The 15,000-nt window shown below is 39.1% G+C and overlaps 1 protein-coding gene across 1 annotated transcript in view; it reads right to left on the bottom strand.

Annotated features, from left to right (window-relative positions):
• msn (serine/threonine-protein kinase msn) overlaps positions 1-15,000 on the bottom strand; it is a 133,499-nt gene that overhangs the window by 39,773 nt on the left and 78,726 nt on the right. Inside the window, exon 3 of the mRNA XM_086547849.1 lies at positions 5,562-5,618. Within this exon, the coding sequence (XP_086403975.1) occupies positions 5,562-5,618 (57 nt within the window). The remainder of the gene's footprint in view (positions 1-5,561; positions 5,619-15,000) is intronic.

Raw genomic sequence — 15,000 nt, 5'->3', positions numbered from 1 at the left:
ATTAACTATGCATGGAATCAAGCAAGCAAGCCTTCACGATTTCCTACGCTTGAATATTCAACCTCTGAGTCTGTATTAAATGCAGTTTCGAAGCACAAAGGACATGGACTCTCTCTTTCCTATGTGTCCCGCCGCTTTAATGAGTTTGTCGCAAAAGTTTGATCCTTTTTGATGATAAAAGTCTAAAGGCGGAGGAGGTTAAGTGAGAGGGGGGAGGAAGGATGATTAAGGGGGAGGGGAAGTGGGGTATTAGAGAGAAAGGGGGGTGGGCTAGCTAGGGCGTTAGCCAAGACAAGGAACTTAACGGGAAGAGTGTTTATCAAACATACGTAATAACGGCGATGGAAGTTGTTTTATAAAATAAAAAATAAAACGGTAGCACTAAAATGTTCATTCTAATAGTAACCACCATTCTAGTATCCTGTCTGAAAACTCCATAAATAGAATGACGATACTGTAATGAAAAAAAAAAAAAAAAATCAGATATAGAACCAATTCTTGAAAGAAAGAAGAGAAAAAAAAGAAGGAAAAAGCTCGTTATATCAAAGCCACGAATCAGTTATCTTCTAACGACGCATGCACGACGGATGCTATCTTCCTAAACGCATGCCGGATGGAAACAATGCACACAAATGACAATATAAATTATCTATCGTGGACGCGGCATCCCTCTCGATAGGTTTCTACTTGCATACTCTTAACAGATATGCATAGGAAATATGTTTATCAATATAGAAATATACTTATATATAATGTGTGTATAAATACAGACCTATAAATATAAATAAACCCACACATATGTATAGTATAGGGTTTGACGAATGACCTACTAACCTAACTTCCTTATAAGAAAACCTAAAGGAAAAAGAGAAAACGAAAAAAAAGGGGAGGAAGAAATATAAGACGAAAAAAAAAAACCATTTGGAACCGCAGGCAAGGTCAAGCACCTACTTCTCGACCAGCGTGATATTTTGTGCCAATATTTCCTCCCGAGCGAGGGGCTATTTATAAAAGGCTTCAATTTTTTTTCTCTCTCTCTTTCTCCCACTCTTCAAATTTTATTATTAGCTTCTCTTCTATTATTTTTGCATTACTCTGTTTCTTTGTCTGAATTCTGAAATACAATGCATAAATTACCTGAAGTGCCTTCCGGGGAGTTTTCCCAAGACAGTGGAGGACTATTGAAAGAAAATGAAAAACCAGGAGAGAGAGAGAGAGAGAGAGAGAGAGAGAGAGAGATGGAAACGAGAAAGGAAAAAATAAACAGCAGTACTACCCCGCCCCCCCTCCAAGAAAAAATGAAAGACAACAGCCACAGCAACGAGAAAGTGGCGAAAACGACCATAATAATAATCATAACATCAGCCTACAGAACCCAGCCCCCACCCCCCACCCCGTCATGACAAGCTCAGCATCTGCCTGTTTTGGTATGTTCTGTTCTCTTCAAGAAATGCAACACGAATTTCTTCATTCCACAATCAAATTGGCAGTTTTTCTAGTCAAACGGAGACGACGAATGAAGAAAGAAAGCAAGGGAATAGAATAGGAAGAGACAAGGAAGGGAGAGAGGAAGGCAGGGAGGCAGGGAGGGAGGGAGAGAGAAAATACCCATGCAGAACATTTCAGAACAAACGCTGTTATCAAATCCCATTACGTTTTGATGAAAACACTGAAATGATTCTAGAACATACAAAGAAATACAAGAGCAGTCTCTGTTATCAAAGTCATACACCAATCACATATACCTCCCTCACCACCTCCACCCGAACGAAAAACAAACAAATACACATACATATATAATTATGACATTAAAACCGAAATTACGTAACAATTAATATTAATAATAATAATAATAATAAAATGGTAAATATCTAAAAAGCAGCTCCACACGAAAACGCCCTCAAACAACCCAAAACCTTCTTCCAAGAAAAACATTATCCTACGCCCCCCCCCCCCCCCACACACACACACCTGAGAGAGTCCCACCCTGCTAGCCAGCAAGGATGAAGGATTCCTTTGGTATTTCCTGCCAAAGAATATACATAGAAACATCAACCTTACAACAATTGGCATGTTTTCGGCGTGCAACATTTATGAAGTGAAAAAAGTGATACGCTTTATCCAATTCATGTTAATAAGTAAGTGTCCAGGCCATAACAAAAAACAAATATATATATATATAATAATAATAATGATGATGATAACATCAACAACAGTGACTGCTAATTGAATGGGCAGCCTCGTATTCCGCGAAAGGACAATTACGGTGTATAATAACGGCCAGACGTGAATTAATTAAACAGTGGATTTTTGCGGCAAATATAATCATGCACATCCCGATGCAGCGAGCGACTGAGAGAGAGAGAGAGAGAGAGAGAGAGAGAGAGAGAGAGAGTGATATATATATACATATATATATATATGTGTGTGTGTGTGTGTGTGTGTGTGTGTGTGTGTGTGTGTGTGTGTGTGTGTGTGTGTGTGTGTGTGCGCGCGCGTGCGTATCAAGTTTTTTAATCTTTAAAAACAAAATGTATATAAACAGTTGGAGAGCAGACAATAGCTCCTTCTATCCCCGCTTTTGTTCGTTCCTTCCTCTCTCTCTTTTCCCACCCCTTCTTCCCTCTTTTCCTCACGCACTCACTTCTATAACCTCTTTAACTTCCCACCCTACACCTTTCTCTTCCTTTCATACCCTTTTTACCCGACCTTCTTCCTACCTCCTTAAAAAGCCCACGCAAAACACACTCCGCCCTTCCCTCCACAACAGGCTAACAGCATTTCCTATCCTTACTACCCTCCCCCTTTCCCTCCCTGCCTCCCTCTATCCCCTACTTGAAACACCTGACAACTTGTCCCATTCTCCCCTTTCTCCCCCCCCCCACTCCCCCTAACAAGAGTGTTACCCTAGCGTTACCAAAATCAATAGATCTCTGGAGCTTTCCACGAGGTCAAGAGGAAGTGGAAGGAGGAAGTGGATGAAGGAGAAGGACGGAGGTTGTTGAAGTAAGAGAAGGATGGAAGAGGAAGAGGAAGAAGAAGCGAATGAGGGTTTAGAAAGGGGGGGGAGGAGGAGGAGGAAGGATGATAAGAAAGAAGAGGAGGCGGCGGCGGCGGCTGAAGGAGGAGGCAGATGGAGGACGACGAGGAAAGCGAAGAATGGGGAAAAAGAGAAGAAAGGAGGAGGACAGAAACAAAGGGATAGAAAGAGAATGGAGAAAAATGAAGCGAACGGACAAGGAGGAGGAAGAGGAAGGCGATAAATGACGAATCCTTATCAATCTGATGACTAACGTCCATCACTGATTGCCACAAATGATACAAACAATGACAAAACTCGTGGCCCAGAAGTAGAAAAGGGATGGAAACGATAGCAAGAGCAAGACGACGAAGAATAAAAAAATAAGAATTAAAAAAAATCAAGAGAGACAATACGACGATAGAAAGAAAAACTCCCGGAAAGAAGATTTCCTCGTCAAAGTCCTCCCAGCCACTATGCCCTACGCCTACTTCCCACTACCCTGTAGCCAGCTCCCAACAGGTAGACCAGACAGGAGGCTGTAGCCTTAAAACCTCAACAAAACAGCATCATAAAGACTCTATCCTTACCCCACCCCCTGCTCCACGACCCCAACGCCCACACGCCCTTGCTGCCCGCCCGCCCTCGTTCAGACAGCAAGGAGGAGGAGGAGGGGGGGACCTGGGAAGGAGGGTGGAGAGGGGGAAGGGGGATACAAGGGGCTTGGGAGTTTTCCTTCCATGGGCCAAGCAGACAAGAGCTTTCTTGACCGTTCTACTACCCCTCCCCCCCTTCCCCCTCTCCTCCTAACCCGCTCCTATCTCTTCTACTCCCCCCCCCCTCCTGCCAACAACATCTGACTGTGAAAGCTATCGTCCCGTCGTATTTTTGGTTATTTATATGGTGCGGCTACGAAAATATACGAACACGAGTCTCGGAGAAGTAGAAGGGAGTATACAAGTTCAGAGGAGATAGAGATGAATGGATAGATAAGTAGAGAGAGGACACATAGCACATCATGGGCATGTGGTCAGTCATCAGTCCCTCTCCCCCTCTTTGTGTGTGTGTGTGTGTGTGTGTGTGTGTGTGTGTGTGTGTGTGTGTGTGTGTGTGTGTGTGTGTGTGTGTGAGAGTGTGAGAGAGAGAGATCCAACCTTGGAACACAGGGTATTTCATCGTACACCCTCCCACCCCCCAACCCATCCTTTCCAACTTCTCTATTTATTTATCTTTATCACTTATTGCTTCTGGCTCCGCACAGAGCTACATCACAAAGGTTTATATTTATTCAGACCTTTTGCATAACCTACAGCTTCCGTTCTGTCGGCTTAATGCTATTTTTTTTCTGCTTTGCATTATTCTGCTCTCAGACTTACATATAGAAGTGCTGAAATCCTCCCTAGTTTGAACTATTCTGCTTGTCTTAAAATATTACAGAAAAGAGACAAAGGAAAACAGACAAGACAGAAAAAAAACAGGCACTCATGAGCATGGGCAGATAAAGACAGACAGAAAGATAGACAGACAGACAGACAGACAGACACAAACACACACGATCAATAATATTCAGCGCCTCGCATTCATCCAATCTATCAAAGACCCGATTTACCAACCGCCCAAAACAAAAACAGCGGTGACGTGAACTCCCTCTCTGCCATTTGTCACTTGACAGCCTTGTCATTGCACGAATTATCAAAGACCAACAATCCGCCTTTTTTCGTCCATCATGTATTCACTTTTTTATGGTGAAGTCCTTAGGTAGGCCTTTGGAATTTGTGCTAATTGGATTCTGTTAGAATATCAACAAGGGTATTACTACTTGTACTCTCCATATACTGTTTATAACGTTATACTTTTAATAAAAAAAAAAAAAAAAAAAAATCAGCGCACAGATGCAAGTACTAACACCATTTCTTCCATAACCAATAACAATACCAATTGCTGACCAAGAAACCTTTCGTAGACCTTCGCGTGAAAACAAAAGCACAGGACTATGGCATGATGATATGACCCCGCAATACCAAAACGTACCGCCTCCTAAACAGTATAGTTTCAGACAGAAACGCTACAACATAAAAGAGTGAAGGTCGCGGCCATAAGGCGTGATAACAAAGCGGTAAAAGAAAGAAGAAATGTTTAGTCACGACGCACAAAAAAATAATAATAAATAATAAGTAAATCTTAAGACACCAACAACACCTACAATAACTCCAACACGGCCACCATAAAAAAACAACAGCAGCAGCAACAGCGGCATCAACAGCAATAAGAAGAAGAATCGCCACAACGACAATAAGAGTAATAAGAATAACATGTAAGAACACGCTCGTGTAATTCACTGTTGGAATCGAACCTGCATATGTTGCCGCTTATACAAAAATCATGTTCTTTTAGTTAAATCCAGTGATCTTTATATATACACGTCACCTCAAGAGTGTACAGCAGAGATGAAGTACCATTGCCGGAACAACGGCGTTTCACATTATAAAATTCTAAGAAAAAAAAAAAGCTACAAATAATAACAAGGCCATGACGAGCTTACCTCCGTCACATCCATGACCTTGATGGCCGCCAGCTGACCCGTCTTGGTGTGTCGTCCCTGCAAAGAATGGAAAAAAGTGAGTACAAATAATATTAGATTAAAGTTCTTAAGACACTAATGAAATTGTGCAAGTCTAAGCTTAATGCTATTGCGTAAGAGGTAGTTACAAGAATACATTTTGTTTTGTTCAACACATAAGGAGGGGCGGAAAAGAAAAGGAGACGGAGGAGGAGGAGGAGGAGGAGGAGCAAGAAAAGACTATAAAAAAAAGAAAAAAAGACGAAGGAGGAATTATACAAGGAATAATAATAATAATAAAACATAACAACCTTCGTCAAAAGGTAAGTCCCTGGAATTATGTAACCACACATCTCATTCCCATAAATAAAACAATTAGTAATGACATACGGAAAAAAGGATACCAACATCTCATACAAACACACACACACATTATATATATATATATGTATATATATATATATATATATATATATACATATATATGTGTACATATACATAAATACATATATATATGCATACATATAAATACATATATATGTATACATATACACATATATAAGCAGAGATATACATAAATATATATAAACATATATACATATATATATATGCATACATATATACCTACACATATACATATATATGTATACATATATATACATACATACATACATACATGTATAAATATATATATACATACATATATGTATACATTTATACATACATGTATAAATATATGTATACATACATACACATATGTATACATATAAACATACATGTATATATATACATACATATACATGTATACATATATACATACATATACATGTATACATATATACATACACATATATATATACATATATACATAGATATATGCATACATATATATACATATATACATATATATGCATACACATATATATACATATATACATATATATGCATACACATATATATACATACACATATATATACATATATACATATATATGCATACACATATATACATATGTATATATATACATACATACATATATATACATAATATATGTATACATATATATACATAGATACATACATATATATGTATACATATATATACATAGATACATACATATATATGTATACATATATATACATAGATACATACATATATATGTATACATATATATACATAGATACATACAAATACATATACATACATATATTTATATATATATAGATACAAATACATATACATATATATATATATATATATATATATATATATATATACATACACATACATATATATATATACATACACATACATATATATACATACACATACATATATATATACATACATATACATATATTTATATATTCATATATATACATATAAATATACATATACATATATATACATATAAATATACATATATAGATATATACATAAATACTCATAGATATAGATATATACATACATACTCATAGATATAGATATATACATAAATATATACACATATATACATATAAATATTTACACATATATACATACATTATATATATATATATATATATATATATATATATACATTATATATATTCATATACATATATACATAAATATATATACACACATACATACATATATATACATATATATATATATACACACATACATACATATATATACATAAATATATATACACACATACATACATAAATATACACACATGCATACATATATACATACAAATACATAAATATATACACACATATATACATAAACACACATATATACATATACATAAATATATATACATATACATATACATATATACATATACATAAATATATATACATATACATAAATATATATACATATACATAAATATATATACATATACATAAATATATACGTATGTATACATACATACATACATATATACGTATGTATACATACATACATATATACGTATGTATACATACATACATACATACATATGTATACATACATACATACATATATACGTATGTATACATATATACATATATATATGCATACATATATATATACATATAATGCATACACATATATATACATATATATATATATGCATACACATATATACATATATATATATACATACATACATATATATACATAATATATGTATACATATATATACATAGATACATACATATATATGTATACATATATATACATAGATACATAAATATACATATACATACATATATTTATATATATATACAAATACATATACATACATATATATACATTATACATATAAATAAACATATATACATATACATACATATATATACATACACTTACATATATATATACACATACATACATGTATGTATGTATACATATATACATACATATATATAAATACATACACATACATACATATACATATATGTATACATATATACATACACATACACATACATATATACATACATATACACATACATATATACATACACATATGTATACATATATACATACACATATATATACATATACATACATACAAATATATACATATATACATAAATATATACACATATATACATAAATATTTACACATATATACATACATTATATATACATAATATATATATAATATAATATATATATATACATATATATATATATACATTATATATATTCGTATATATATACATAAATATATATACACACATACATACATATATATACATATACATAAATATATATACATATACATAAATATATACACACATATATACATATATATACATAAATATATATACACATACATACATATATATACATAAATATATATACACATACATACATATATATACATATACATAAATATATATACATATACATAAATATATACACACATACATACATATATATACATATATACATATATATAAATATATATATATATATATATATATATATATATATATATATATATATATATATTTAGTACCAAGAAAATAACAATGACAATAACAATGAACAATAATAGCATCATCACATATCATGACGATCGGCGCAAAATAAGTACAACCGAAAGCGTGGAGGCACATCCGAACTTGTCTCAAACACGTTTCTAATAAGACCAGTCTATAGTCTCCCGCAGCAGGCCGGTTCTAGGTTCAGGCTGTATACACGAGTCCCAACAAGTTTTTATTTTTTCTTCGTTACAGTCTTTCATAAACCTTCCCCTTCTCTCCCTCCCCCTCCCTCCCTCCCTCACATTCGATTGAAAATCTATACTCTGAACTCGAATAGCCGATTTCACCGCCACGAGTGGGCGCAGATGATACCCCTGCACAACTGCTCTATCAACAAAGGCCATTTAATGATGATGATAATCATTATTACTAAAATAATGTTAACAATAAAATATCACAATCATCACCATTCTTATCATTAATCAATAATGACAAATAATTATCATTGTAAGAAAAATACAACAGGACCAGCAGAAAAGGACAATATCAATAGTAAAAATAAGAAGCAAACTGATCTCCACCGACGAAGAACGAGAGGAAACATGATAAAGAATTCTTCGCACAAACACGTGAAACCACGCTTCCCCAGTTTCATTACTCTCCTCCTACGCGATTACCAAAATCTACCAAGCTCTCTCCTTTAACAGCACGGTTTCCCCTCTATACTCCTCCTGCTTTTCACCCTTTCTATTCTTCCTCTTTAATTCTTCTTCTTTTTCTTATTCCTCCTCCTCCCGTTTACTCTTCTCTTACTCCCCCTTCCTTCCCTTTCTTCCTTCATTCCTCCTATTATTCGTCATCATCCCTCACCTTCACATCCTTTTAAACTACCTCCTCGCGCACTTTCTTCATGTTTTTCTTCTTTTCCATCCCCCCCCTCGGTGGGTGTGGCCTCCAGCACCGCCGGCCGAGAAACGCGAAACAGAATTTGCCCCACGCCACGCTCCGCCGGGCTATATGGATCATTCGTACCACTCGGCGGCCGCCACGTGTCGTTCGGGGATCCTATGGAGGGGATTTAGATCCTCGCCATGCCACTGTATGTGTACGTGTATGTATATGTATGCAGTATATTCTCTCTCTCTCTCTCTCTCTCTCTCTCTCTCTCTCTCTCTCTCTCTCTCTCTCTCTCTCTCTCTCTCTCTCTCTCTCTCTCTCACACACACACAATCACGAAAAAGAAATACAAAACGGCATTATACGACGATACTCGGAGACTCGAGTGTAAAGTAGGGGGAGGAAACGGACGATGGAGGTAAGGAAAGGGACGATGGAAGTGGGAAGGGAGAAGGGAGCAGGGGTAGGGGAAGTCTTACCTACCTCCATACCTCCATACCTCCCTCCCTCCCTCCCTCCCTCCGGAAGTCCGTCATTATATAAGAGGCCACACAGCCTCGGGCATCAAGTCGACACCCACGCCCACTGCCCTGTCACACCCGCGGTCAGGAAGGCTGCGCTCGCCTATTCATTTGTTGAATGAGCACGCTGGACAAAACAAACACGGCAAATAAACATGTACGCATCAATACGCTTACATATAATCAAAAGGGTGGAAACGGAGATAAAAGGGGTGGGAGGGAGGGAGGGAGAGGGAGAGTTAGAGAAAGAGGGAGAGAGAAGGAGAAAGAGATAGAGCGCCGCGGGTTGTCCTGCCCCGGCGGCGACACGGAGGCACATTCGGACGTGACAGCGGCGTGACAGCAGCGACGCGAAGGGAACGTGACGCCAGGGCGCAGGTGAGGCTTACCAGGGCGTGGACGACGGGGCGCTGCATGAGCTCATCGTGTAAAAGGAAAGACAGGAGGGGGAGAGAGATGGAGGGAGGGAGGGAGAAAAAGAGAGATAGAGGGAGAGAGAGGTGATAGAACGGAAGGGGGAGAGAGAGAGAGAGAGAGAGAGAGAGAGAGAGAGAGAGAGAGAGAGAGAGAGAGAGAGAGAGAGAGAGAGAGAGAGAGAGAGAGAGAGAGGGGGGGGGGTGATGGGTGAGAGGGAAGGAGGGAAGGGGGAGGGGCGGAAGGAAAATTAGAGAGGAGGTAGGAGGAAGGAGGAGGAGATGCGGATGGAAAGAGATGGGGAGGAGGAAGAGGTAGGAGTGACAGGAGAGAAAAGGAGGGGAGAAGGAAATACGAAAACAAGTTATCAATTAAGAATAATGATACTAATGACAATTAACGTGAATTTTGGATGCTTTCCCTCTTACTATTATTATTATTATTATCATCATCATTATCATCCTCTTACTATCACTATCATCATCATCATCATCATCCTTCTTCTCCTTCACCTCCTTCTCCACCTTCATCACCTCCTCCACTCCCTCCACCACCACCTCCACCTCCTCTTCACAACAGTTGCAAAGGCTAAGTGCAAACCGCCTGACCTTGACCGGCTATCGCTATCGTCCTCGCCGCAGTCACTTCAGGAAATGCAAAAATGCCCTCATTTTTTATAACCAATTTGTTTACTTACTTTAAAACAATTCAAACGACGCTATTTCTTGCGAAGTTGAAGGCGACATAAACGGGGGGAAAATAACGGAGCGAACGAAAGGGAGAGAGAAATCCATTAGTTACGGGCAAAAGGAAGAAGGAAGGAGAGGATGAGGAAGAGAAGCAGAAAGAAGGGGCTTGGAAGAAGAGAAGGAAATAACATAGAAGAAAAAACAAAAGGAAAACATGACAAAATAACAGGCGGAGAGGAAGAATGAAAGGAAAAATAACAAGAACAAGCAGAGCAAGAACAATACGTAGAAGAGACAGCCAAGGAAAGAACTCTTCCTTCGTGTTCCAAGCGTGTTAGAACCCCACAACTTCAGGTTCCGCTACCATCCCCCATCTTGTCCCTATCCCTATCCCTTTCCCCTCTTCCCCCCTCCCCGGGCCCTAACCATCCCCTTCCATTTGCCCCCCCCCCCACCTTCACAGTGCCACCCACCCACCGGGCAAAGCTGCCACTGCCGCAATATCATCAGCCTGCCTGCCTGCCTGCCTCCATCCTTCCTTCCTTCCTTAACCCCCCCTCCCTCCCTCTCTCCCTCCCTCCCTCCTCGTCGCCGTGTCGTAACCACCACCTGCACCCAGCGTCAACTGCCTTGGTAATAAAAGTCTTGGACCACTTAGCAGGCGAAAAATGTAAGAGAGAAAATAATGAGTTTGAAAAAGAAAGAAGATGAAAGAGATCGGCAAAAATTAGATGTATAATGCTAAGAAAATAAATACCGAGACCAAATCGATACGTATAAGCAATGAAGATGTTATCTCCCGTCCACCCGTAAATAAACAAATGCATAAATACAAATATATATATATATATATATATATATATATATATATATATATATATATATATATATGTATAAGTGAATAAAAATAATAACAACGGCACATGAGAAGCAATGAACTTGACCCCTTGACCCTCCTTAAGAAGCATAGGGATCTTACTATAAAAAGGAGAAAAGATATGGCCTTCGTGGTTCTCCTAATTGTATTCTGGCTATTCAAGGATCGTTTGTTCACACTTACACTCACACACACATAACTTATCTATCTCGACCACACATACACAAATGCACAGGCAAAACATCCCCAAAATTCCTTTATCTTCAAGAAACCTGTCGCTATACAACATTTCGACCAGCTCTCAAGGTCGACTTGATCAAGGCAAAGGTCCTCCCAAGGTCACAAAGTGACCGCGTGCGCGAGAGAAGTCCCTGAAGACTAGAGAAAGCGAGACCCGCTCCCTCTACTTAAAATACGACCAGACCGAGTAACAAAGGTCAGATCAGGTCAGCTTGAGATCAGCACGAGGTCACCTTTAAAGCTGTATCCCTAAAGGTCGAGAGGGAAATCAGACGTCGGAGAACGCCTCCTCCAGCGCCACCAGCAGAAGAGGCAAGAGCATCATCAGGTAAAGCCCGAACCATCTAGCGCCGACGCTGAAACCTGGATCGCTTAAAGCAGGGGACTCATCCACCAGCACTCACGTTTTACGTCTTATTTTCTCTCTTTGTCTTTTACCCTCTCCTGTCTGTCTGTCTGTCTGTCTGTCTGTCTGTCTGTCTGTCTGTCTGTCTGTCTGTCTGTCTGTCTGCCTGTCCCGTCCGTCTCTGGTATGGCACATGTACTCTCAATCTCCTTAGAAAACTACAATCTTACTCCTTCTATCCCTTCGTCTTTACGGTCTCTACAACTGCGCCCCCTCTCCTCTCTTCTCCCCCCCCACAATGCAGTGCCAACCGGGAGGGCCGATCGACAAAATCGCGCGTCCGGTGGTCGTAACCGCATGTGCAACGATGAGCAGCGTGTGTGAGTGTGAGTGTGAGTGTGAGTGTGAGTGTGAGTGTGAGTGTGAGTGTGAGTGTGAATGGGAGTGAGAGAGTGAGCGAGAGATATAGAGGGTATACTTTGGAAATGCAACGCATTACTATAACCAGAAGATAAAAGCCCTAACCATACCTCAGGTGAGATACCGTATCTTAAATACCAAAATACTTCCCTCTCCCAATTTCCTTCTAGAACTACCATCAATATGCATAATACCACTAATACTAATACCATTAATTCTTCCATACCCAACTCCACCTACTCCCCTCTTCCTCCAAAAGCCTCCCCACTTCCCCTTCCCTCTCCTCTTCCGTAGGCCATTTCCTCCTCCCCTCCCTCTCCCCTCCTCCCCAAGCCCCATCTACCCCCCCCCCTGCTCCTCTGCACCACAACCACGCAACCACTGCAACTCTGATCGAGTCGCAAGGATTATTCAACGCATCCAGCGTGGCCAAACTCGTGAAGGTCAAAACGCGAGCTGGTTGGGGTGGGGGTGAGGGTGGACGGACGGAGGGGGGAGGGGCAAGGATGAAGGTCAACGAGGGAAGGGATTGAGAGAGAGAGAGAGAGAGAGAGAGAGAGAGAGAGAGAGAGAGAGAGAGAGAGAGAGAGAGAGAGAGAGAGAGAGAGAGAGAGAATCCTCGCCCGCTACTTCTGCCTGCCTATTGATTTCCTCTCCTCTCCCTCTCTCTGTGTTCCTCTCTTCTCTCTTCTTTCTCTTTCCGCCTCTCTTCTCTAACCTCTCTTTTTCTCCTATCTTTCCGTTACCCTTCGTCTACCTATCTTTTTTTTTCATTTATCTCTCTTTACTTTATTTTCCTTGATTCTTTCTCTAAGTCTGTCCTGTCCTTTCATTTCCTTTCGCTCTTCTTATATGACCCCATCTCTTATCACTGTCGCATTCCGCCGCGCTTCCTCTTCCTCTTTCCCTCTCCCATTCACTAGCTACATCTCCTTCTTACTCTCCTCCTCCTCCTCCTTCATCTTCATCAACAACTCGCCCTCCTCCTCCTTTCCACCTTCATCTCCACCGCCACTTACCCCTCCTTTTCCCGTTCTCAAACTCCTGTTCCTATTCCATTACCCCCAACCTCCTCCCCCCTCCCCTCACCCTAGCCCTCACCCCCCTCCCCTCCATTTAAACCGCTCTCGCTGTTTACCGATATATACTCACGCATCATTACAGCCAAGTGTACGTGTGCGCGCTAATGCAGGGGGGGGGGGAGCCACACCTTTAACGAACGTCAATCGCGGAGCTCCTCAACGTATAGTTCATTGTACCAAGTTGATGGTAGAAAGGAAACAATTAAATGTTGTTAATTGTAAATTCAAGAAATAATAAAAAAGTGATGATATACGAAAATAATAATAGTAACAAGTACACACTAGGATGATGATCATCAGAGTCATGGAATAATAATAATAATCATAATAATAACAAAATTATTATCAAAATCGTTAGGATGCACAGCCGGTCAGGCATGATGCACACATCGCCTTATCAGCTATCGTCTTTAGTCGAGTCATCAAGTAATCGCCATAAGATTAAAAAAAGGAGTAAATGGAAAAAAAATCGCAAACAAAGTCTAGAAAACTCTGCCACTATAGTATCAAAATATTAAATATGCCTTATCCCTTAATGTTTATCTTTTCCGTTATATGTATTCCTATCAATACATTCGATAACCATACTGCCATATCGAATTACACAAGTGCCTGACTAATAGGGACGAGGGAGGAGGGGTCGCCACCCCCCCTATCCCTATTATGGCGTTTACTTATAAATAGAAAATAACATATCCTTGTTTATCAAACATCATATCCATTTATCATATCCATATAGCACACTGCACAGTAACATCAAATACTCTATAAAATATAAAGAATAAATACAGAAGTATAGAAGGGGTAGGAGGGGGTACGAAGAGAGGAATAGAAGGGTTGGGAGGGGATAGGAAGATATAAAAAAAAGATAGAAAAAAGGGGAGGGGATAGTAAGATTGAAATAAAAGGGGCGGTGACAGGGAGAGAAAAATAAAATTGGTAGGGTAGGGGAATAGGGAGAGAAA

This window comes from Penaeus japonicus, unplaced genomic scaffold (assembly GCF_977035675.1).
Source record: "Penaeus japonicus unplaced genomic scaffold, GWHDUDI00000001_assembly GWHDUDI00000020, whole genome shotgun sequence".
Classification (NCBI taxonomy): Eukaryota; Metazoa; Arthropoda; class Malacostraca; order Decapoda; family Penaeidae; genus Penaeus; species Penaeus japonicus.
Note: the sequence above shows the minus strand (reverse complement) of the source record. Positions and strands in the feature narration are given on the sequence as shown.